The 26,869-nt window shown below is 44.5% G+C and overlaps 1 protein-coding gene across 3 annotated transcripts in view; it reads left to right on the top strand.

Annotated features, from left to right (window-relative positions):
• DYSF (dysferlin) overlaps positions 1-26,869 on the top strand; it is a 438,078-nt gene that overhangs the window by 399,233 nt on the left and 11,976 nt on the right. For all 3 annotated transcript variants that reach the window (XM_056552799.1, XM_056552788.1, XM_056552789.1), the window contains 9 exons: positions 667-795; positions 2,378-2,533; positions 4,439-4,530; positions 6,207-6,377; positions 11,021-11,163; positions 12,708-12,847; positions 17,509-17,597; positions 22,029-22,124; positions 23,903-24,044. In XM_056552799.1, the coding sequence (XP_056408774.1) occupies positions 667-795; positions 2,378-2,533; positions 4,439-4,530; positions 6,207-6,377; positions 11,021-11,163; positions 12,708-12,847; positions 17,509-17,597; positions 22,029-22,124; positions 23,903-24,044 (1,158 nt within the window). The remainder of the gene's footprint in view (positions 1-666; positions 796-2,377; positions 2,534-4,438; positions 4,531-6,206; positions 6,378-11,020; positions 11,164-12,707; positions 12,848-17,508; positions 17,598-22,028; positions 22,125-23,902; positions 24,045-26,869) is intronic.

Genomic DNA, 26,869 nt, shown 5'->3' with positions numbered 1-26,869 from the left:
CTCCTCACTGAGTGGCAGGGCACATTCAGGAGATTGTCGGGGGTCCCAGAATTCAGACCCCCCGCAATCTCCTGAATGGGCCCTGGCACTCAGTGAGGAGTGCATGTTGCGGGTGGCAGGTCCTCCATTTATTTCTAAGGGAGTGCCGAAAAGGCCCGAGTACAGAACTTGGGCATCATTGGTGCTCCCATAGAAACGAATGGAGCATGTGCCATTTACAGGTAGAGGACACGCGCTCCTCACTGAAAGAGCCAAACTTGCGTCCGGGAGATCGCGGGGAGTCCCAGTGGTCGGACCCCCCTACAATCAGGTACTTATCACCTAGCTGATCGTGGATAGGGGACAAGTAATTTTCGCTGGAGTTCTCCTTTATGTCTCCTTTATGTCAACAAAATTTTGTTGACATACTGATTCTGTTTATATACCTCATTTTCCTTTTTTTTTAATTCAGAAAGTTTTATTGTTTCTCCTTGTATAATGTGATGTGCACCATGGTGCACCTGCTTGCCCTTCTGCTGTCTGGACACTATGCTCGGCACCACCTCCATACCATTCCTTTAAAACAAAGGAAACCGATCCAGAGTCACAAGATGGCTGCTCTTTTCTGTCTTTCTGATCTATAATTTGTATGTACAATGATTTGTAATGATTGTATCTATTTGGCAGGTGCTGGACACTGAGTTGGAGAACATAGACGACTATGAGGGGCTCTCGGACTTCTGTCGTACATTCAAGCTGTATAGAGGCAGAACACAAGATGAGGCTGAAGACCCTTCAGTAGTCGGAGAATTTAAGGTAAACCATGGTGAATGATGATGCTACTCGTGGTTTCTAAACCCCGAGCCCATCACATTCTCTTCATTACACACCTGTCTCTTCATTACACACCTGTCTCTTCATTACACAACTATCTCTTTATTACACTCCTGTCTTTATTGCACCCCCTGTTTCTTCATTACACACCCCTGTCTCTTCATTACACGCCCGTCTCTTCATGTCATGTCTAACCATTGACAGCCAAAATAGCTTCAATCCTGCATTTGCTGTGGACTGACACACTGCCTCCTGTTGGTGTGATGATCTAGTGAGCCATGAGTAGTGCTGAGCGCGAGTATTCGAAATGCAAATTTTTACTGCGAATATCGGCACTATAGTGATATATATTCAGAATGACGAATATTTATTTTATTAGTGCAAATTTAAGCGAATATTTATGCGAATATTGCCACTTCCAGACTGAACACTGATCCCTCCCTTCTTTTAGGGGAAAGATTTAATAGCGCATGTGCACTATGCAAATTTCATAACACATTTTCGCATGGAAAAAAAAAAGAGAACGAACATATTCGCCCATATATTTGTAAAATATCACAAATTCAAATATGGCCCCTGCCGCTCATCACTAGCCATGAGTGCATTTAGGGCATTCTTTGGTCACAGGGCGGATAAGTGGGTCAGATCCAGAAGAATAACCCTGACTCTGGGCCAGATGAAACCATTCCTATATAACAGCAAGTACTTCAATGGCTCACCTGTGGAAAATATCATCAGGGCCCTTGTGTATTATAATTCTTCATTAGGACTTATCCGTCATGTGGCACAGAAGCAGTCAGCGTAACGTCAACCAATGTCTAATGAAAGGCTTATCTGAGGCTCAGAAGATAAATGTGTAACAATCATTATATAGAGGGGAAAATCTGACACAGCCAGCGGAAAATAACTGTAAAATAAGAGAGCGGAGAATTGTGGTCCTGGCATGTCCAGGAGCCCGGAGCATTATTGGAAGGAACACGACCATACCCATGGGAGTGATCAGCGTCATAAACCATTCATCAGCTTATCCCAAGTTTTCTCCAATGCTCTATCCCTGGTGAAAAACTTACTTCTATGAATGGATAAGTAATAGATAAGACACAGTGACTTCACCAGCAGAATAGTGAGTGCCACTCTGGAGTATAATACAGACTATAACTCAGGATCAGTACAGGATAAGTAATGTAATGTATGTACACAATGACCACACCAGCAGAATAGTGAGTACAGCTCTGGAGTATAATACAGGATATAACTCAGGATCAGGACAGGATAAGTAATGTAATGTATGTACACAGTGACCTCACCAGCAGAATAGTGACTACAGCTCTGGAATATAATACAGGATAAACTCAGGATCAGTACAGTATAAGTAATGTAATGTATGGACACAGTGACCTCACCAGCAGAATAGTGAGTACAGCTCTGGAATATATTTGAGCACTGGCAGCCGACTCTCGAACCCTTGTTAACGCCCATCCCTGTGTGTACAGTAATAATGTTTACATAAAAATAATATATTTATAGGAACAAAGATTATTATCTTATTCTTTTTTACTTACAGGGCTCCTTTAAAATATATTCTCTTCCTGATGATCCATCAGTTCCCGTCCCTCCTCGACAATTCCGTCAGCTCCCAGCAAAAGGGCTTCAGGAATGTGTGGTCAGGGTCTATATTGTCCGAGCATTTGGTCTGCAACCCAAGGACGCCAATGGCAAGGTGAGGAAACGGAGTGCAGGAAACTGACACATGTGACCTGAACAGGGAATAGACACAAGATCTATGGGGGGGGGTTCATCAAGTAGGTGAACGTCTTTTTACCCCATTAATTCATGTGGTGGAAACTGTCTACCTGCACCAGATTCATTGCATGGTGCAGGGCAAGTGATAAATCTGGTGCTGATGACATTTCTTACTTCAGTACACCACTTTGTGTGGAGCCTCTCTGCGACTATTTGTGCGACTTTTTATCCCGTGCGACAAAATATGCAACTTTTTATTAATGCTGTTTAAAGGGGTACTCAGCTGCTCAGCGTTTGGAACAAAATGTTCCAAACGCTTAGAGCCGGCGCCTGGAGCTTGGTATCTCATAGCCCTGCCCCCTCATGATGTCACACCCCACCCCCTCAATGCATGTCTATGGGAGGGGGTGTGACGGCTGTCACGCCCCCTCTCATAGACTTGCATTGAGGGGGTGGGGCGTGACGTCATGAGGGGCGGGGCTATGAAGTCACGAGCTCCCGGCGCTGGCTCTAAGTGTCCGGAACATTTTTTCCAAACACTGGAAACATGTTATCCACCTTTAAAGATAGGGGACACCATTTCCTTACTCTATACAATACGCTTGACTACCCTGTTGTATATAATTGGAATACATTATCTAATAACCTACTGAAATACTGTCCCCGCTTATCATCTGCCACTATATACATCTTGTGACCTGCTGTTGGGCCGGTGCTTCATTTGTGATTGAGTGTTGTTCTATGTCTACACTGTTGTTGGAGTGTGTTGTTATATTTTTTGGCACCTCTTTTCTCTTTCTTAAAGGGTACCTTTCATCAAAAAAACTTTTGATATATTATAGATTAATGTATTCAGAATAACTTTCCATTTGCATATTATTAAAAAAATATGCTTCTTTCTATTTAATTTTCCACTTTGAAAAAATTACCACTAGAGGTCTCCCTACCAGTCCTGGCCGCAAGTCCTTTTTATAGATTCAGACTCATGCTGGAGTCCTAAATCTCAGACTGCAGCCAGGACACAGACAAGCTCAGCTGGCAGCTCTGAATCTTCTCCTCCCTGTTTACAACTGCATGTGCAGAGAGAAGAAATATCGGAGCTCAGATAGAGGGCATGCAGTAAGGCAGAGTCAGGAGTATGCCCTGCTGTGCTATGAGCACAGTGCTGGCTCCTGCCTGTCTGATTGACAGGCAGGGAGCAGGGCTTAGCTTGTCTGTGTCCTGGCTGCAGTCTGAGATTTAGGACTCCAGCATGAGTCTGAAATCTGTAAAAAGGGATTGTGGCCAGGACTGGTAGGAGACCTCTAGTGGTCATTTTTTCAAACTGGAAAATGAAATAGAAAGAAGCATACTTTTTAATAACATGCAATTGGAAAGTTATTCTGCATACATTAATCTATAATATATATCAAATGTTTTTTTGATGAAAGGTACCCTTTAATATCTTACCAGATTAAACATTTTATCTAGTAGTACAATTAAAAGTTATGTTTTATATGTGACAAGTTGGTGATGGTGATTTCGCATATGCTATTGCCCATAATGGGCTGTGATATAGAACTAATAATACCACTATTACAGCACTCACTTGTCCTTACATGTTCTTAATACTTACTGCACCAGGGATTTAATATTCACGTGACTGGACGTGCCCTTGTAGTATACACAATGGCAGAACATGCTGCTTCATCTAACTTATAAAATTTCAATCCATTCTGAATTTCTTTCTTCCTCTTTTTTATTTGATTATTTTCTTTCATAAAAAGACATTTACTGGAGCCAAAATGAAGTAGAATTCCTTGAACGTTCTCCATCAATGAGGCCTCAGTCCAGTGATTGTTAATATGTTCACTTGGTTTTCTTTTTTTGGGTTCCTTTTCAGTGTGACCCCTACGTGAAGATATCTATTGGCAAAAAGTCCATCAGCGACCAGGAGAATTATATCCCTTGCACTTTAGAGCCAGTTTTTGGAAAGTAAGTGGTGAGAATATGTAGAGTTTAGATTTAATATGAGATTATGTCAGTCAGAGAAAGTCGATATCCAAGTCGATAAAAAAAAAATGGTGCAAAATGATCGAAAATTATCAAAATAACATAGCACAAATATGTAGAATTGAATATTCACCCTATTTGTCCAAGTTTTATCCGTACACTACAAATGTTCAAAGTGATTTCTATTGGTGACACGGCAGATGTCTAGGCGTTAGTTCAATTTTATCCAGACGCCTCCATCATCCGTGTCAGTGATGCGTTGTCTCAGGTCAGTCAGATCCTGTGACTGGGCAGGTAGATACATTAAGTCCTTATAGGGGTACTCCGCTGCTCAGCATTTGGAACAAACTGTTCCGAACGCTGGAGCCGGCACCGGGAGCTCGGGACGTCATAGCCCCGCCCCCTCATGACATCACGCCCACGCCCCAGCAATGCAAGTCTATGGGAAGGGGCGTGACAGCCGTAACGCCCCCTCCCATAGACTTGCATTGAGGTGGTGGGGCGTGATGTCATGAGGGGGCGGTGCTTTGACGTCACGGGCTCCTGGCTCCGGCTCCAGAGTTCAGAACAGTTTGTTCCAAACTCTGAGCAGCGGTGTACCCCTTTAATGTAGACTCTTAGAAAAGTTGTGGAGTGTTATGTCAGGTGATCCGGGAGGCCAGAGCTATGCTAGATTATTGTTTCCATCGCAGCTAATCCGACCTTGCCTTTCATTGAGGTATTGGCAAACATCCCAATATTGATAATAATATAGTTATGGTCATCTAATCTAAAATTGTGGCTATATAGGGGGTTGAGCATACATTCATGAGATGTAGTAATAGTAAAAGCTAATGTGCTGTATTCTGCTCTAGGATCTTTATATACAATCACTGAATTGTATCAGTCCCTTAAAGGGGTTAAAGGATAAATATCATGAAGAAAAACTTATGCCCTATCCGAAGAAAGTTGTAGATTGCGTGGGGGGGGGGGGGGGTTCTGAGCGCTGGGGCCCCCTGCGATCTTTTGTTTGGAGTCCTGGTTCTTCAGCACAGGAGCGCGTTACGACCCCCCGCCCGAAGCGGAGGCCGCCACGACCCCTCCATAATGCTCTATGGGGGAGCTGTTCATCAATCTTCCGCTCTCCCTTTGGATAGGGGATACGTTTTTCTTCCAGAAACTTATCCTTTAATCCAAGATTAAGAGTCATAGATAGGATAGGGGATAACTAGCTGGCAAGTGGAGGTCTTACCACTGGGACCACCACAGATCACAAAAACAGATCAATTGGCCTATCGCATGCTCAACCAACACTCCATTTATTTTCTTGGGGACATCTGAACATAGCTGAGTGCTGTACTCCACTACATTCGGAAGTCACCTCATTACAGGAAGTTTGTGGTCAACCATGGGGGATTCTTAAACCTGTCAATATGGTGTGATTAACTGTTTGGCCAAAATTCAACAATCCAGAATTCGACATGCAATAGGCCCTAAGGTGGATAGTCTAAAAAAGCAATTTTTTTTTGGTTCCACAGGGAAAGGAAAGTAATGACAAAAATGGCTGCTACCATTTTTACACATGGAACAGCTGTCAGTGTCTCAGTCCTCGTCTGTCTATTCGATCATGCAGTCTGACTCTATTAGAAGGCCTACTTACTGTATTTTCTGTCCCTCAGGATGTTTGAGCTGACCTGCACTTTGCCCTTGGAGAAAGACCTGAAGATCACCCTCTACGACTATGACATGATGTCGAAGGATGAGAAGATTGGGGAGACTGTGATAGATCTAGAGAATCGTTTTCTTTCCAAATATGGGGCTCGATGCGGCATACCACAAACATATTGCATGTATGTACCCCAATGTTAAAGTATTTTCTCCTCGTCATGTCTTCTCGTGAATTATAAATGTATATTGGCCTCCAGTCAAAATCTTTTCTTGTGGACGTCAAGTTCTCCAATAAGTTGGATAATGGGACCATACTCATGACACCAAATAATCTTCTCTCCCTTAGGTGCTTCTCTAAAGGCCAGGAAGGTCTAAGGTCTCTCAGAATTAATAGGCTGATCCCAATGATGTCTAGTTATATCACAATTGAGCATTTACTGTAAAGCTGGCCATACATAAGATAGCTGACGGCTTATCAGGCTGACTATCTCTCCCTATCTTCCCATATACAAGTGGATTGGGCAATTTAAATCCAGTATGCACAACCCTTCTTTCCCCGAACATCTGTCATTGTGGGGGAGTCGGAAGGCCACCAACATGGGTGGCCAAGCCCTATGAATTCATCAACCCAGTTTGGCCTACATGTGTTCAGTACATATGATCAGCTTAAAGCCCAGTGCACAGTTTTCAGTCTCAAATAATAGACATTTTTTATTAAAGAAGAAAAAAAGCTGAAAATATTAGCAGTTTTTTCTCCCATGTGGTCAGTTTTTGATCCAATTTTTGCCTTTTTAAAATGTTTTTTTTATTGTTACAAATTTTTCCTCCATTCTTTTATTTTTTTCTACAGCAAACGTTGTTTTGCATAACATTTTTTAGATTAAAACAAAAAAACAAGCAAAAAAAGTTGCAAAAAAACCCCAGACCTTCTTGTGAGCCATAAATAAGGGACATTGTTGTGAAACAGAAGATGGCAGGTGCTTGTCCCAATCATCGCGCATTGAGTGAAACCACACCCACACGCAATTTCCAATGGATGCATGATTTTGCCAACGTCGTTACAACATTATGCAGCTATTGGACATCAGGTGTGAGTGTGGTTTTGCCCATATACGTTAATCAGGAGACAAGCACTGGCCTCCTCCCAACTTAGAACAGTATACTTCTGAGACAACAAGGGAGAAAAATTGGAGCAATGGGGAGCAGGAAAGATAGAAACTATTCTGTTCCCAAGACAAACCCTTTAAAAAACTAAAAACAAAACAGTTTTTGGTCCATTTATGCCATTTTGTTCCATTTATGGCAAAAACTGTAATGGACTTCCTATTTCTGATCAGGAGACAAGCACTGGCCTCCTCCCAACTCAGAACAGTATACTTCTGAGACAACCAGGGAGCAAAATTGAAGCGATGGGGAGCAGGAAAGGTAGGACCTATTCTGTTTCCCAGACAACCCCTTTAACCCCTTCAGGACGGAGCCCATTTTGGCCTTAAGGACCGGAGCGTTTTTTGCACATCTGACCACTGTCACTTTAAACATTAATAACTCTGGAATGCTTTTAGTTATCATTCTGATTACGAGAATGTTTTTTCGTGACATATTCTACTTTAACATAGTGGTAAATTTTTGTCGATACTTGCATCCTTTCTTGGTGAAAAATCCGTAAATTTGATGAAAAATTAGAAAATTTTGCATTTTTCTAACTTTGAAGCTCTCTGCTTGTAAGGAAAATGGATATTACGAATACATTTTTTTTGGTTCACATAAACAATATGTCTACTTTATGTTTGCATCATAAAATTGACGCGTTTTTACTTTTGGAAGACACCAGAGGGCTTCAACGGTCAGCTGCAATTTTCCCATTTTTCACAAAATTTTCAAACTCAGTATTTTTCAGGGACCAGTTCAGGTTTGAAGTGGATTTGAAGGGTCTTCATATTAGAAATACCCCATAAATGACCCCATTATAAAAACTACACCCCCCAAAGTATTCAAAATGACATTCAGTCAGCGTTTTAACCCTTTCGGTGTTTCACACGAATAGCAGCAAAGTGAAGGAGAAAATTCTCAATCTTCATTTTTTACACTCACATGTTCTTGTAGACCCAATTTTTGAATTTTTACAAGGGGTAAAAGGACAACATTTTTACTTGTATTTGTAGCCCAATTTCTCTCGAGTAAGCACATACCTCATATGTCTATGTAAAGTGTTCGGCGGGCACAGTAGAGGGCTCAGAATGGAAGGAGCGACAAGGGGATTTTGGAGAGTACGTTTTTCTGAAATGGTTTTTGGGGGGCATGTTGCATTTAGGAAGGCCTTATGGTGCCAGAACAGCAAAAAAAAAACACATGGCATACCATTTTGGAAACTAGACCCCTCGGGGAATGTAACATGTGATAAAGTGAACCTTAATACCCCACAGGTGTTTCACGACTTTTGCAAATGTAAAAAAAAAAAAAAAAAAGTTTACCTAAAATGCTTGTTTTCCCAAAAAATTTTAATTTTTAAAAAGGGTAATAGCAGAAAATACCCCTAAAAATTTGAAGCCCAATTTCTCCCGATTCAGAAAACACCCCATATGGGGGTAAAAAGTTCTCTGCTGGCGCACTACAGGTCTCGGAAGAGAAGGAGTCACATTTGGCTTTTTGAAAGCAAATTTTGCTCTGGGGGCATGCCGCATTTAGGAAGCCCCTATGGTGCCAGGACAGCAAAAAAAAAAACCACATGGCATACCATATTGGAAACTAGACCCCTCGGGGAACGAAACAAGGGGTTAAGTGAACCTTTATACCCCACAGGTGTTTCACGACTTTTGCATATGTAAAAAAAAAAAAAAATTTTTTTTACCTAAAATGCTTGTTTTCCCAAAAATTTTACATTTTTAAAAAGGGTAAAAGCAGAAAATACCCCCCAAAATTTGTAACACAATTTCTCCCGAGTACGGCGATACCCCCAAACTGTGGCCCTAAACTGTTGCCTTGAAATACGACAGGGCTCCAAAGTGAGAGCGCCATGCGCATTTGAGGCCTAAATTAGGGACTTGCATAGGGGTGGACATAGGGGTATTCTACACCAGTGATTCCCAAACAGGCTGCCTCCAGCTGTTGCAAAACTCCCAGCATGCCTGGACAGTCAACGGCTGTCCGTCAATACTGGGAGTTGTTGTTTTGCAACAGCTGGAGGCTCCGTTCTGGAAACAGTGGCGTACCAGACGTTTTTCATTTTTGCTGGGGAGGGGAGGGGGGCTGTGTAGGGGTATGTGTATATGTAGTGTTTTTTACTTTTTATTTTATTTTTTGTTAGTGTAGTGTAGTGTTTTTAGGGTACAGTCGCACGGGCGGGGGTTCACAGTAGTTTCTCGCTGGCAGTTTGAGCTGCAGCAGAAAATTTGCGGCAGCTCAAACTTGCAGCCAGATACTTACTGTAATCCTCCGCCCATGTGAGTGTACCCTGTACGTTCACATTGGGGGGGACACATCCAGCTGTTGCATAACTACAACTCCCAGCATGCCCGTTGGCTGTCGGTGACTGCTGAGAGTTGTAGTTTTGCAACAACTGTAGGCACACTGGTTATGTATCACTGAGTTTGTGACCTAACTCAGTGTTTCACAACCAGTGTGCCTCCAGCTGTTGCAAAACTACAACTCCCAGCATGTACGGTGCATGGTGTACGGTGACTGCTGAGAGTTGTAGTTTGCAACAGCTGGAGGCACACCGGTCGTGAAACACTGAGTTAGGTAAAAAAAAACTCTAAGTTTCACAACCAGTGTGCCTTCAGCTGTTGCAAAACTACAACTCTCAGCAGTCACCGACAGCCAACGGGCATGCTGGGAGTTGTAGTTATGCAACCAACAGATGCACCACTACAACTCCCAGCATGCACTTTAGCTGTTTGTGCAAGCTGGGAGTTGTAGTTATACAACAGCTGAAGGTACACTTTTCCATAGAAAAAATGTGCCTCCAGCTGTTGCAAAACCATAAGTCCCAGCATGCCCATAAGGGAATGCTGGAGTTGTGGTGGTCTGCCTCCTGCTGTTGCATAACTACAGCTCCCAGCATGCCCTTTTTGCATGCTGGGAGCTGTTGCTAAGCAACAGCAGGAGGCTGTCACTCACCTCCAACGATCCAGCCGCATGAGGTCAGTCCCTCGTCGTTGCCGCCGCCGCTCCTGGGGCCCCGATCCCAACATTGACGCCGGGGATCGCCGACATGGGGGGGCATAATGACCCCCCTGGGTGATATGCCGGGATGCCTGCTGAACGATTTCACCGGCTAGCGGTGGGGACCGGAATTCCCACGGGCGTATGGATACGCCCTCGGTCCTTAAGGACTCGGAATGCAGGGCATATCCATACGCCCTATGTCCTGAAGAGGTTAAAAAAAACAAAAAAACTAAACAGTTTTTGTTCCATTTATGACAAAAAACAAATTCACCTAAATACTGTCTGTGAACATAGGTGTCAAAAACTTGAAGGACAAAATAAATGAATGGAGAGGAATGAGTGTATAAATTGCCCCCTTCACTTGTTGAGTCCTTGCGCTCTATTGGATAGCTTAGACTTGGATGGCTACTATCGTGGGAACACATTTAGAAATCTAAGAATGTAAAAAAAATTATATTGTTCAAAAAGAAAAAAAAAAAGAAAAAAGTAAAGGGTTAAATAAATATAAAAAATACATTTTAGGGGAAGTACCTATAGGGGGTGTAGAGATAGATGTCACATTTGGGGACCTAAATGTACCTAAAGGTTGGGGTCCTATTACAGGTTTTGTGTTAGGGCCAAAAGATATACCTAAGAAAAATGTTTTTTTCCCCCCGTTTAGCTCTGGACCTAACCAGTGGAGGGATCAACTCCGGCCTTCCCAGCTACTTCATCATTTTGCCAAACAACGCAACCACAAACCTCCAGTCTACAAGAACAACAAGATTTCCTTCCACAATCATGAGTACAGCCTTCTGGACCTTGGTGAGCTTTACAGCCAATCCTTCATGCTTTCCTTCTTCTTTGATACAATCTGTTTGCTCAGTTTTCTTCAGCCCACTATCCTGCCTGGTGTACATCCCGTAATGGACTTCCTATTTCCGTGTAGAGTACACTCTAGCCAGAAATTCATCAGACTCTATCTTCCTCCCACTATGTGGGCATTGTTATAATCAATAAAGTGTAGTGGGAAGGAGATGGATTTGGGTGAATTCAAAGCTAGAGTGTACACAGGAACCGGTCCTGTCCAGCTCAATGTCCTGCCTGGTGTACATCCTGTTATGAACTTCCCGTTCCTGTGTAAAGGAGACTTTAGCTAGGAATTTAGCCAACTCTAGCTCTTTCACTATGTGGGAGGGGTATAGTCAAAAAAAAGTGTAGTGGGAGGAAGATAGCGTTGGGTGAATTCCCAGCTAGAGCATACACAGGAACAGTAAGTCCAGTTTAATGTCCTTCATGGTGTACATCTTGTATTGGACTTCCTTTCTGTGTACGGTACACTCTAGCCACTAACTCAGCAAACTCTATCTTATTCCCAGTATATGGGTTGGGTTATAGTCAAGAAAGTGTAGTGGGAGGGAGATAGAGATGGGTGAATTTATATCTACAGTGTACACAGGAACAGGAATGTCCTTCCTGGTGTACATCCTGCAATAAACTTCCTTTCCCCTCTAGCCAGAAATTTAGCCAATCTCTTTCACTATGAGGCAGGGGTTATAGTCAAGAAAATGTAGTAGGAGGGAAATACCATTGGATGATTTCTTGGCTAGATCATAAACAGGAACAGTGGGGGAGATTTATCAAAACCTGCAGAGGAAAAGTTGCCCAGTTGCCCATAGCAACCAATCAGATCGCTACTTTCGCTTTGCAGAGGCCTTGTTAAAAATGAAAGAAGCGATCTGATTGGTTGCTATGGGCAACTGGGCAACTTTTCCTCTGCACAGGTTTTGATAAATCTCCTCCAGTAAGTCCAGTTTAATGTCCTGCCTTATGTACATATTGTAATGGGATTCCTGTTCCTGTACACTCTAAATGGTTTTCCTGTATATACGCTCTAGCTGGGAATTCAGCCAACTGTATCTCCCTCCCACTACATTGTGTACATCTTGTAATGGGTTTCCTGTTCCTTTATATAGTACACTCTAGTTATCTTCCTCCCACTACACTTTCTGGAATATAACCCCTCCCACTTCGTGGGAGGGGTTATATTTCAGAAAGTGTAGTGGGAGGAAGATAGAGTTGGCTGAATTCCCAGCTAGAGTGTACTTTATACAGGAAGAGGAAAACCATTACAGGATATACACAAGTTAGACTGTTGGGCTGAAGATAACAGAGCTAACAGTTGGTATGAAAGGAAGAAGGAAAGCACGAAGAACTACGGAAAGGTAATAAAACAACCTTATTTACCAATATATCTTGTTGAAAATAATTTTCATGGTCAGATAACCCATTTAAGTGCAGGAAATAATGGTGTATATAAGGAAATAAAAGATACATCACTCAATTTCCTTATTTATTTTTTCTGGCAGAGGACAGTAAATACTCGAATCCACATCTGGGACCCCCTGAAGAACGTCTCGCCCTACATGTCCTGCGGAAGCAGGCCCTTGTGTATGAACATGTCGAGACAAGAAGCCTATACAGCCCCCTTCAGCCTGATATAGAACAGGTACAGACCCTCTATAATGCCCATTATAAAGCTGAGGGACACAGATACAGAGGACCTCATTGTAATACTCACCAAGATCAAAGACAGCACCCCCCCCTCATCCACCTGATAACAAGATGGTGGGAGCCACAGTGAGGAGGTCGAGGCAGGTGCACTGGCACAACATCTGTAACATTCCCCAGTCCTATATATTTTACAAGCGTCTGTACAGATTTATTACCCCCTTGTAGATTTACTATAATTTTCCTCATTCTTATTACATAATGTTTTTGTTCAGCCGGCTTAAAAAAAGAAAGAACATAATATAAACTTCAACACTTGAGTAAATCTCAAGCCGGGGTTTTTTCTTACGTCTTCCACGTAATCCTCATATCACTATACATGTATTTTACATGTATGTACACAGTGACTGCACCAGCAGAATAGTGAGTACAGCTCTGGAGTATAATAAAGGATATAACTCAGGATCAGTACAGGATGAGTAATGTAATGTATGTACACAGTGACTGCACCAGCAGAATAGTGAGTACAGCTCTGGAGTATAATAAAGGATATAACTCAGGATCAGTACAGGATGAGTAATGTAATGTATGTACACAGTGACCCCAACAGCAGAATAGTGAGTACAGCTCTGGAGTATAAGACAGGATATAACTCAGGATCAGTACAGGATGAGTAATGTAATGTATGTACACAGTGACTGCACCAGCAGAATAGTGAGTACAGAATTGGAGGACAGGATATGAGGACGAGATATGAGGTCGGGTAGGAGGTCTGGTAGGAGGTTGGGATAGGATGTCGGGATAGGAGGTCGGGATAGGAGGTCGGGATAGGAGGACAAGATAGGAGGACGGGATATGAGGACGGGATAGGAGGTCTGGATAGGAGGTTGGGATAGGAGGTCGAGATAGGAGGACGGGATAGGAGGTCAAGATAGGAGGTCGAGATATGAGGATGGGAAAGGAGGCCGGGATAGGAGGTCTGTATAGGAGGTCGAGATAGGAGGATGGGATAGGAGGTCAAGATAGGAGGTCGAGATATGAGGACGGGAAAGGAGGTCGGGATAGGAGGACGGGATAGGAGGTTGAGATAGGAGGTCGGAATAGGATGTCAGGACAGTAGGTCGGGATAGGAGGACAAGATAGGAGGATGGGATATGAGGACGGGATAGGAGGTCTGGATAGGAAGTTGGGATAGGAGGTTGAGATAGGAGGACGGGATAGGAGGTCGGGATAGGAGGACAGGATAGGAGGTCTGGATAGGAGGTCAGGATAGGAGGTCGAGATAGGAGGATGGGATAGGAGGTCAAGATAGGAGGTCGAGATATGAGGACGGGAAAGGAGGACGGGAGGTCGAGATAGGAGGACGGGATAGGAGGTTGGGATAGGAGCTCGAGATTTGAGGACGTGATAGGAGGTCGAGATAGGAGGACGGGATAGGAAGTCGAGGACGGGATAGCAGGACGGGATAGGAGGACGGGATAGCAGGATGGGATAGGAGGTTGGGATAGGAGGTTGGGATAGGAGGTTGGGATAGGAGGTCGGGATAGGAGGACGGGATAGGAGGACGGTATAGGAGGTCGGGACAGGAGGTCGAGATAGGAGGTCGGGATAGAAGGTCGGGATGTGGGGTTGGGATATGACAACAATATGTGAGGACTGCATATGAAGTCAAAAGCTTCCTCCTTTGTTTATTTTCCTCCCCAAAAAGGATTAGGAAGGAAAAACCGGGCAACGCCGGGTACTCAGCTAGTGTATTTATATAAAACTCAACGTGTGTGTGTATGTATGTGTGTATGTATGTATGTGTGTACGTTCCACAAAAACTTTCAAACGGAGATAAGATAAGATATTAACATGAAACTTGGCACACATGTTACTTATATGTCAACAACAAACATAGGATAGGTGATTTAACCCTTACTTACCCCCATTTGCCAGGGGCGGGGCTTATGTTTAGAGTCCCATGCAAGTCAATGGGAAATATATGTTACTGCTGCCACTCACTCTCCTCTCACGCTTTGAACTGGAGTGTATTCCACAATCTCCGCGCTCTCCAGAGAATGCATTTCGGTTGGGAGATAGTCCATTTTAACTGCACGTCTATTCACAAGGAGGGTTCCTTCATGTTGACAGTCCATGAGGGTGCAGAACCCCTGCACTTTGCCAAACTTTATAACTGTAGCTCTGCACCTTTCCAGAGGTGGCTCTCCCTCTCGGGGGTGGTCCAGCATCCTAATATGCAGGGACTCTAGGCTTTTTGTGTCCTGTTGCTGCGCTTGGTGCACTTCATAAGGTAATGGTTTTGGCCCATACTCTTTTCCTCTTTGTGCCCTCATCTCCTCCACTATTTCGGGCCACCTGGGCTTCTCTCTTAGCCCTCTCGGACTGGGCCATTGGAACTGGGGGATGGGTCTTCCCTGGCAGGGGTAGAAGATGCTCTCTCATATACTGGATCAGAGTGGACTCATCGCCAAATAGCCTCGGGGGCAGCGGTGGTGACAAGGAGCGTGCTGCAGACTTCTGGACCTGGGGCATTTGCTCTGGGCTGGGGTAGAAGAAGGGGTAGAGAAAGCGGCCTCAGCCGGGGTACTTACTTCTGACTCCTCTGTATGGATCTCCGCCCAGGATCCCCCAGGTCCGGTGATGAGGGGACATCCTCACCGGCGACGCTCCTCTGGGAGATGCTGACGTTCCTTCCGCCGGAGTTGCTGGCCACTCTACATCGTCCTTGGGCAGCGGGACTTTGAGATAGGCCTCTTTGACCCTGATGGAGATCCTCTGCAAACGATCTGCCAGCTATTCAAACGTGCGCCACGGCGACTTTCCGGGCCTCGGAACACCATCTTGGGATTCTCCGACCTTGTGCTTGCTTGCTCCGCCATGTTGCTCACCTCACAGACTTCCGGCAATCTTAAGAGGTGCAGCAGCGCTGTGTCATTTATACAGGACTTTGGGAAAATGGCCGCCAGCCGGAAGTGCGTCAGCGGTGCATCGCTGACTTCCTCTCCCCCAGCAATAAGGGGCGGATCTTTCAAGTTCCACTTGGGATTCGATACAGCAACATGGTTTCCCCGCCCAGGGAACGTTGAACAGTGCGGGACATTTTCGCACATCTTTAACCCTTTCAGGTACAGCCAGCACTTTGTTTCTCAGCAAAGCTTCGGACCGAATTTTACACATGGTCGGCAGATAACAGACTTTTCTTCACCTCCCCTTCTATTTCACAAGCGCCTCGGAATAAACACTTTTCACTGACAAAGTCCTGTACACTTTCTGGCGCAATTTCTTTTTGCATCAGGGTGCAAATTTTCGGCAATAATGGAGACAGTTCAGACTGGGGGGGGGGGGGGGGGCGGTACTTTCTGCATAAGGCGCACACCCATACCATGTTCGTAGGATGCCAAAAGTTGTGGTATGGGTGTGATGAGGGCAGATGTTATTACTCTAGGAGCAGATAGCATTAACCTCATGTGTTCGTGGTGTCAGGGCTTGGTTTAACCTCTTCACCACCCGAAGGTATACCGCTGGATCCTGGGCTAGGCACCAAGTTACGGAACAATGGCAGCTTTACTGAGATAGACAGGTGACAGCTTAGCCAGGCTCAAGGAGGATACCAGTGACTTCAGAGACCTCAGGGCTCGCTGGGACACCTGTGGGGCAGTATACTTGTGGATGCATGGCTGCGTGGTAGGCTTTGGGCCTCTTCGGGACACCAGATACTCTCTCTCAGGACTTAACCTTGCTGCACTCAGTAGAGCAGAGACTAAGAGACTGAACTAGCTCCACCCAGGGTTTATATGGGGGAGACTCTGGAGGGGTCCCATTGGTCACCCTGTGGTCACATGGTCACTGGTACCTTCCTTGGTTACAACACATACCAACATTACTTAAAGGTATATAACAATATATGTACATTACATTGAATAACATAGGCACTTAGTAATATTTATGGAACACAGGTAAAGGGAGGGGGGAGCAAGGGTCACTGAGTGGAGTCAGAGGGTACAGAGGTGCAACTCCTGTACTGGGCCACCACACAGGCATAAGGTTATACTTCATATAACATAGAGATAGGCATAAGACTATTTTCATATAAGATAGAGATAGGCACAAGGCTAGCCTTCTTATAAGATAGGGATACATATAAGGCTATCCTTCATATAAGATAGGGAAAGGCATAGGGCTATCCTTCATATAAGATAGGGATAGGTATAAGGCTATCCTTCATATAAGATAGAGATAGGTATAAGGCTATCCATCATATGAGATAGAGATAGGAATAAGTATAAGGCTATCATCATATAAGATAGGGGTACATATAAGGCTATCCTTCATATAAGATAGGGATAGGAATAAGGCTAGCCTTCTTATAAGATAGGGATACATATAATGCTATCCTTCATATAAGATAGGGAAAGGCATAAGGCTATCCATCATATAAGATAGAGATAGGAATAGGTATAAGGCTATCATCATATAAGATAGGGGTAGGCATAAGACTATTCTTCATATAAGATAGGGCCAGGGACTATTCATAGAATTTTGGGCAGACTAGATGAACCAAATGGTTCTTATCTGACACATTCTATGTTTCTATAATCTCCTTGGGCTTTATCCATTTTCCTTTTTCATGAATGGTATCTGTTTTGTGTTTTTCAGGGAAAACTACAGATGTGGGTGGACATATTTCCCAAGTCATTTGGACCACCGGGTCCGCCATTTAATATAACACCAAGAAAGGCAAAAAGGTAAGATTTATATTATTGTGTATGGAAAAGAATTGCTAACTTCTATTTAATACAGAATCCCACATTTACTTACTGCAAAGAAGACATGTAGTAAAGGCTTCAGTGAGAGATGTCATTGGTATTGATTGATCTAATCAGGATATATGATCTTATACATGTAGATGGTAGAAATAGGGTAGTGTAGCTGTGTAGAGTGAGAGCAATAAAATGGGGAAATGGAAAAACTATAAAAGAGGGATACTGGTTGTCATTAACCAAAGTAACAACACTCAATGCCAAGCTGCTGTTGCAAAAGCAAAAAATAAATAAAAAATAACATTGGTATTACCTAACAATAGAAATATGTATTTTATGTGAGGTATGACTAAGAAGGCAGGAGGATAATGTTTATATGATCCGGTCCAAGGTAAATATCTTGCCGCCTTTGTGTAATGAGGTTGGATTTTTTGCATAAAGCCATCAGGCCTTAGAATGACCATACACAATAGATATATATTGTTTCTAACAAATTCTACATACAGATCCATGCACAGCTCCAAATCATTTCACGCAATGCCCCTTCAGACACATCTGTCCCCTCCCTCCAGACACCTCTGTCCACTCCCTCTATCCCTCAGACACCTCTGTCCCTCCAGATACCTTTGTCCCCACCCTCTAGACACCTCTGTTCCCTCCCTTTATCCCTCCAGATACCTCTGTCCACCCCCTCTATCTCTCAGACACCTCTGTCCCCACCCTCTGTCCCACCAGATACCTTTGTCCCCTCCCTCTAGACACCTCAGCTCCCTCCCTTTATCCCTCCAGATACCTCTGTCCACTCCCTATATCCCTCAGACACTTCTGTTTCCTCCCTCCAGACACCTCTGTCTCTCCTTATATCCCTCCAGATACCTTTGTCCCATCCCTCTAGACACCTCTGTCCCCTCCCTCTATTCCTCCAGATACCTCTGTCCCCTCCCTCTAGACACTTTTTTCCTTTCACCTCTGTCTCCTCCCTCCAGACACCTCTGTCTCCTCCCTCTATCCCTCAGACATCTCTGTCCCCTCCCTCCAGACACCTCTGTCCACTCCCTCTATCACTCAGACATCTCTGTCCCCTCCCTCCAGACACCTCTGTTCACTCCCTCTATCCCTCAGACATCTCGGTTCCCTCCCTCCAGACACCTCTGTCCACTCCCTCTATCCCCCACACATCTCTGTCCCCTCCCTCCAGACACCTCTGTCCACTCCCTCTATCTCTCAGATACCTCTGTCCCCTCCCTCCATTCCTCCAGATACCTCTGTCCCCTCCCTCCAGACATTTTTTTCCTTTCACCTGTCTCCTCCCTCCAGACACCTCTGTCCACTCCCTCTATCTCTCAGACACCTCTGTCCACTCCCTCTATCCCTCAGACACCTCTGTCCCCTCCCTCCAGACACCTCTGTCCACTCCCTCTATCTCTCAGACACCTCTGTCCACTCCCTCTATCTCTCAGACACCTCTGTCCACTCCCTCTATCCCTCAGACACCTCTGTCCCCTCCCTCCAGACACCTCTGTCCACTCCCTCTATCTCTCAGACACCTCTGTCCACTCCCTCTATCTCTCAGACACCTCTGTCCACTCCCTCTATCCTTCAGACACCTCTGTCCCCTCCCTCCAGACACCTCTGTCCACTCCCTCTATCTCTCAGACACCTCTGTCCACACCCTCTATCTCTCAGACATCTCTGTCCCCTCCCTTTAGGTAAACCTGTCCCCTCCCTCTATGTCTACCTTCATACACCTCTTTCCACCTCCAGACACTGTTATCCCCTCCACCTTTGTCACCCTCCTTGTAGACACCACTATCCCCTCCCTTCAGACATCTTTGTCACCCTCTTTCCGGACACCTCTGTCCCCTCCCTCCAGATTTACTTTACTATGTGATTATGACTGGGTTTATTCATATATTTTTATTTAAAAAAAAAAAAAAGGTTTTTATTCTAAAAGGAAATGTTCTTTGTTGTATAGATAAGATACAAAATGAGCACAAGGCAACCATAGATCATGATATAAATCGGGTAACACAGAAGGGGATTATGATGGATTGTGGAAGAATGACAACACAGAATAGGTGGAAGCCATATGAGGAAGTTGCTCAATCCATATAAGTAACAATCTTGTAAAACACCATGTGTCATCTTTATCCTCTCCCATTACATGTGGCACTGGGTTATATAGGAACTTTCCCATGGATATATGGTAACCATCTGTCTTCTTAAAGGTCAACAGCAGTTTCATTTAAAGAAAAAATATGTGTGTCTAGAATTATACATCTCCAGCATCGAGAAAGAAACATTCAAGGGGAAGAGACCTAACACTCCTTAATGTCAAAAAAGGAAGAGCAAACAAAAATAGGGATACAATAATAACCACATAACAATAGAATGAAATTAAAGAGGTACTCCGCCCCTAGACATTTTCGATCCATGCCTGATGACTGGCGATGCGGGGCAGAGGCTCGTGATGTCACGGTCATGCCCCACCCTTGACGTCACGGCCATGCCCCCTCAATGCAAGTCTATGGGAGGGGGCGTGACGACCGTCACGCCCCCTCCCATAGACTTGCATTGAGGGGGCATGGCCGTGACGTCAAGGGTGGGGCGTGACCGTGACCTTGCATTGAGGGGGCGTGGTCGTGATGTCACGAGCGAGGTGTAGCCGTGCCGTCACGAGCCTGCACCTGACGCTCTAGATAAATGCTGAGTGCAGCAGGTAGACCACGGGGGGCTCCCCAGTGGTGGGACCCCCGCGATCAGACATCTTATCCCCTATCCTTTGGATGGGGATAAGATGTCTAGGGGTGGAGTACCCCTTTAAAGAATAAATCCTCATTCACATTTACACCATGGCCTTCCTTCTTATACACCCTATACAGATGGATTTATTGCGCAGAAGAAAGTCCTGTGGAAGCTCTGATGATGTAACTCTCCATATAAGGACCCTCTGTCTATATATGTTCACTCTCCATGTATGTAAAATGACATCATCCGTGCTTCCTTGAAGGGGCTACCCAACTCATGGAAAAAAGTGGGTAAAAAGAAGGATCAGGCATGCTTTTAATGTCAGAAAGAAAATGTCCCTGCTACTCCCCGGAGCGCTCGCGGCGTTCTCTTCTCTGCAGCGCCCTGGTCAGACCCGCTGACCGGGAGCGCTGCACTGTCACTGCCGGCGGGGATGCGATCCACGTAGCGGGACGCGCCCGCCCGCGGGTCACATCTCAATCCACTCACCTGTCCCGTTCCCCGGCTGTCACGTCCCAGCGCGCGCGGCCCCGCTCTCTAGGGCACGCGCGCGCCGGCTCTCTGAGATTTAAAGGGCCAGTGCACCATTAATTGGTGCCTGGCCCAATCAGTGTCAATCACTTCCCATTCATATATAAACCCACTTCCCCTTCCTGTCTTTGCCGTATCTTGTTGCCTTAGTGCCCTGAGAAAGCGTTTTAGTGTGTTCCCAAGCCTGTGCACCCAGACCTTCTGCTGTTGCCCCTGACTACGACTCTTGCTGCCTGCCCTGACCTTCTGCTACGTCCGACCTTGCTCTTGCCTTGTCCCTGTGTACCGCGCCTGTCTCAGCTGTCAGCTGGGGTTGAGTCACTATCGGGTGGAACGACCTGGGGGTTACCTGCCGCTGCAAGTCCATCCCGCTTTGCGGCGGGCTCTGGTGAAAACCAGTAACCCCTTAGATTCCGTTCCCCTGGTACGGCCCACGCCATCACCTCACTGACACAGAGGACCCACCACCAGTGTCCTCGCTGCATACCAGTCCGGATCCTGACACATGCTGCCCGAGGAATGTCTAATACATGCACCCTTGGCTGAACTGAGCTCATTTACTAAGCTGAAACCGACCAGTTTTTGTCGGGTTATTTTGGCGCAGAGTGTCTGCGACATGTCTGCGCCAGTCTATGCCAGTGTGCGACAGTGTGCGTCAGGAAAATCTGACAAACCCAACGTTGCACTGGGAAAAGCCGAAAAGAGGCGTGATCTGTCACAAAAGGGGCGTGGCCGGGCCAGAAAGGGATGTGGTTTCACAACCCGACCTATTTACTATTGAATTCACAGAAAATCATGTAAATAAATGGCTGGAAATTTCCACCTAGAAAAAGCTGGTCAGAAAATGTTCCCGATTTGTAAATCTGTGATCCCCATAGTAAATAAGGTGGAATCCTGCAAGTCTGAAACAACATTTCCCACTAGTAAAAATCCGACACTCTTGTGTTTTTTGCCCACTGAGTTTTTTTTTGAGGAAACGATACAACGCTCCTAATCACTATGTGGCCACTATCAGGCCCGTGTCCTGTCTGATGGTTAGGGAGTTTCTGGATTTGTTTTTCACTTTGTATTTCACTATATTCCAGCAGATTCTTATTCCACACCATGTTTATTTATAATAAACTTTCTTACCAACAGGTTCTACTTACGTTGCATTATTTGGAACACAAAAGACGTTATCCTGGATGATGTAAGCGTCACTGGAGAGAAGATGAGTGATATATATGTGAAGAGGTGAGAGGATTCTCATGACCATCTCTTATCCCACCCAAGCAGCAATTTTTTCTCCTCATTTTAAGCGGACAGAAAACATTGTTTACAATGAAGAGACAATGACCCCTGCAGCTCAGTCCCTTTAAAGAGGTACTCCGCACCTAGACATCATATCCCTTATCCAAAGTATAGGAGATAAGATGTCTGATCGCAGGGATACCGCCACTGGGACCCCCCGCGATTTCTCCTGCTGCACCCCCTGTCATCTGATGACTGGCGATGCAGGGGCCGTAGGCCTAAGACGCCACGCCCCGCCCCCTCAATGCAAGTCTTTGGGAGGGGACGTGGCCGCCACCACGTCTCCTTCTCAAATACTTTCATTGAGGGGGCGGGGTGTGATGTCACGAGGAGACGGGACGTGATGTCACAAGCCTCCGGCCCCTGCATCGCCAGTCATCAGGTTCGCTCCATGCACCAGATGACAGGGGGTGCTGCAGAAGGGATGGGGGGGGGGGGGGGGGGTTCCCAGCGGCAGGACCCCGCAATCAGACATCTTAGGATATGGGATAAGATCTCTAGAGGTGGAGTACCACTTTAACCCTTTTAGTCTCTGAAACTTCTCTAAACTCTCTTGGGGTCAATTTACTGTGAACTGGTTGTGATACTATCAGTGTTTTTTGCAAAAAGCTGATTTTCTTGCCTTTTACATATACATATATATATATATATATATATATATATATATATATATATATATATATATATGTGTATATAATCCTATATTTGGAGGGAGACACATTCCTCCACCAATCTGAGGCCATACAGTCACCTGGAATGGTTTTGAGTTTTTGTTTTGTACTTAGTGTCCTATTAACCTGAAGAAACCTGAGTAATAACACATAACACAACGTATACATTGGTCCATACATCTCATTGATAAACTCTTTCGACACTTATTTTACCAAAGTAAAAAAAAAAGGAATTGCCCCATCTACTAAACAACTGACTCACTCTACAATGGAGGAGAAGTTGGTCTGATGGTTCCCTTTTTCCATGGTGGTCAGGAGAGATGAATTTTGGCTGAATAAGTATATAACCAACACACCTAAAGTGCATGACTAGCATGAGGCAGTGTGATCCCACCAAAACACGGTAATGACCATTGTGGGTGAAGACTCCTTAATACAAATGAGAAAGATATTTTAAGTTGTAAGCATTATGATAGAAAAACTACCACATCAAAGGGTTGTCCAGCCCCACCATGAGCATTTCGATAGTAATTCTTTCAAAATATCTTTCTTACACTGTAGTTATTAAAGGGTTCAGTCACTAAGATGGTAGTTACGGTAGCACCTTCTAGCCTCACAGAGCTAGATAACGTAAGAAAGTTGTCTTCAGTCCTATAGAAAGCTGCACGTGACCCATGGTGCTATGGCCATGAATGGACAACCCCGGACTTAGCTCCATTTTAACACTTTCCGAGGCCTCCCGTGCCCACAACAGTAGCAAAGAGAGTTAGAAGGTAGTAATCGGATCCTGGTAACCTCCAGCCTCCCGTCAGGAGCTGTATGTTTCTCCACAGAGTCACCACACTCCTGAGTCGCTTTGAACTTTCAACATATTGAACTGGTTTATATAACACCACAGAACGTTATATACACAATTCTCCCCCGGTATAGGTGCTACCCTTCCAGAACTCACATGAAAGTAATGCCTTTGTTTCAATGACATGTTGTGTAAGTTATACAAATATCCTTCCTCTGGAGGTAAACGTTGCTGTCCTGTTCTCCTTCTCCTAGCTGGCTGATAGGCCATGAGGAAAATAAACAGAAAACAGATGTGCACTACAGGTCTATGGGAGGTGAAGGGAATTTTAACTGGCGGTTCGTGTTCCCTTTTGATTATCTTCCTGCGGAGCAGGTCTGCTCAGTGTCTAAGAAGGTAAGACCAGCCCTGAAACATGCCGAGCACAAAGCCCGGCTGTCTGACCGTAACCGTGAAATTGTGTCAGCTTTTTGTAAAACATCATGGTGGAGCCACGGTGGTTGTTAAATAGGGACAATCCTCACTTGTTAGAAGAGTTCATTGACAATACGATCATCGATCATCTGTAATCTGGAGGGAAATCGGGCAGTATGGGTACAGTTTCTCTACAGTGCCACCACAGGGGAATTTAGGCATTACATGGTGTCCATTCATATCAGTGGGTTGTCTGTGTAAAACAGGACAGGATAGGTCCTTCCAAGTGAGAGATGCTCTTTGTTACCACTCTCTACTCTGGCCAACAGATGGAGAGGCCCTCTATACACTCAGAATTCCAAAACCGAGTACATGACTATGGGTTTTCTTACGCAAAAACCCCTTTAAGTAAGCAAGGCTATGATCTCTCCTGTTGACTTCGGCACTTATCCCTCCAAATGAGGTCATCAGATTTCCATGAAATTGTAATTATGAATTTCAGACAATCTGATGGTACAGGATCCAAAAAACTTTGGTTTTCTTCTCCAAGGCCTAACTGGATACACTTTGGATATTGTGCAGAATATCTGTTATTGTGGTTTGTACTTGCTAAAATTTAAAAAAACAAAAGTGGGACATTTAAAGGGGTACTCCACTCTTAGACATCTTATCTCCTATCCAAAGGATAGGGGATAAGTTGTCTGATCGCGGGGGGGGGATAGGTCAATCCATTTTATGTGTTTTTTTTTCTATAGTTTTTATGGACATTCGATAACTACAATATGATCAGGCAGATTTCGTTAAAGGAATTCATCGGAATACATCGAAAATACAGGGAAACGACTGTGAGAAGACCCCCTGACATTGCATTTAAAAGTGGTCTTCTATGGGGGCATTCTTCTTTAAAAAAAATGGCCACAATCAGTGTTGTATGGTAGACCGGAAATCTGTTACACAAATTCTGGTCTGGATATGAGGGTGGTCTTCCGAAAAGTGTTTTTTTTTTTGTTTATGAGTTTTAATATATTTCCCAATCTATTTCTCTGATGGAACCCAGTAGACCCCAGAGCATCGTACATGTCTTTTCATGACAATCGGGACAATTTTGATTCAAACCAAATTCATTTGGACTGATTTAAATCTGACACCCAATTTAATTTAACCTTCAATTTGTTCATCTCTAGTGGAACACATTGCCCATAGGCCCTATGATAAAAATATGTGGGTAGTATACTTTTTTTTGTGGTGGTCTATTGCGGTTTACCACATAGTAAGAGGAAGGCATGCCAACATATATTAGCACGACAGTCTAAAGTTTGCCAATGAACCTTTGAATGATTCAGATGTCCAGTAGTAAACTTCAGACTTTCCTGTACATGGGCTTTCTTAAAGGGGTACTCAGACCATAGACTTGCATTGAGGGGGAGTGGCCGTGACATCCCGAGCGGGGTGTGACCGTGACGTCACGAGCCTCCGCATCGCCAGTCATCTGTTTTGATCCGTGCACCAGATGTCTGGGGTGCCGCAGCTGAGATCGTTGGGGTTCCCAGCGATCAGTAGTGATGAGCAGCAGGGGCCATATTCGAATTCACGATATTTCGCAAATATATTGACGATTATTCGTCCTATGTTTGCGAAATTCGCATATTCGCTATGTTCATTCACTTTTTTTTCACATGAAAAATTTGTATGAAAATGTGCATAAAAATTTGCATGTGCAAAAAAAAACTAAATTCGCATGGGAAATTTGCGTGTGAAAAAAAAATATTCAAAAATAGTCATTACAAATATATAGCACTATATTCTAAATATTCGCGAAATCGCAAAGTGCCGATATTCGCGATAAAAATTAGCATTACGAATATTTGTGTTCAACACTAGCGATCAGACATCTTATCCCCTATCCTTTGGATAGGGGATAAGATGTCTAGGGACGGAGTACCCCTTTAAGCAGGGGGAGCTTGTTGGGACTGCAGGATTTCAGTCCTACATGACGTATTGTGATACCAATTGTTTACATGGTGACTATGGTCCCAGCTGCCTTGAAATCATTGACCAGATCCTCCTGTGTAGTTTTGAGCTGTTCCTCAATGTTCTTATGATCAACAAAACTCCACGAGGTGGGATCTTACATGGAGACCCCGACTGAGGGAGATTGACAGATATTTCATGTTTCTTCCATTTGTGTTTAATGGCACCAACTGTTGGAAACTTCTCCCCAAGCTGCTTGGCGATGGTCTTGTAGCCCATTCCGGCCTTGTGTAGTCTACAATCTTGTCCCCGACATCCTTGGACAGCTCTTTGGTCTCGGCCATGGTGGAGAGTTTGGTATCTGATGATGGCTTCTGTGGACAGGTGTCTATTATACAGGTAACAAGTTGAGATTAGACACTTTCCCTTTAAGAGAGTGCTCCTAATCTCAGCTCCATACCTGTATAAAAGACACCCGAGAGACAGAAATCTTACGGATTGATAGGGGATCACTGAGTAAAATGCCCATCAAATCCTTACTTCTTTGAAATGCGTTTTTCTGGATTTTTTTGTTGTTGTTATTTTGTCTCTCACTGTTCATATTAACCCCGACCAATAAAACGTACAAAATCAGCAGGGATCAAATACTTTTTTCCTTTGAGAATAATGTTTGAGAACAATGTGATACGACGTGCAGTATACATAATTGGATCGCTTCTTTCATTTTGCAGAGGCCTTGTTAAAAATGAAACAAGCGAGCTGATCGGTTGCTATGGGCAACGGGGCAACTCTTCCTTTGGGTTTTGATAAATCTCCCCCATGTCTTTCTCCCACAG

Source organism: Hyla sarda, chromosome 1 (assembly GCF_029499605.1).
Source record: "Hyla sarda isolate aHylSar1 chromosome 1, aHylSar1.hap1, whole genome shotgun sequence".
NCBI classification, from domain to species: domain Eukaryota; kingdom Metazoa; phylum Chordata; class Amphibia; order Anura; family Hylidae; genus Hyla; species Hyla sarda.
This window is presented reverse-complemented; position numbering and strand designations above follow the sequence as displayed.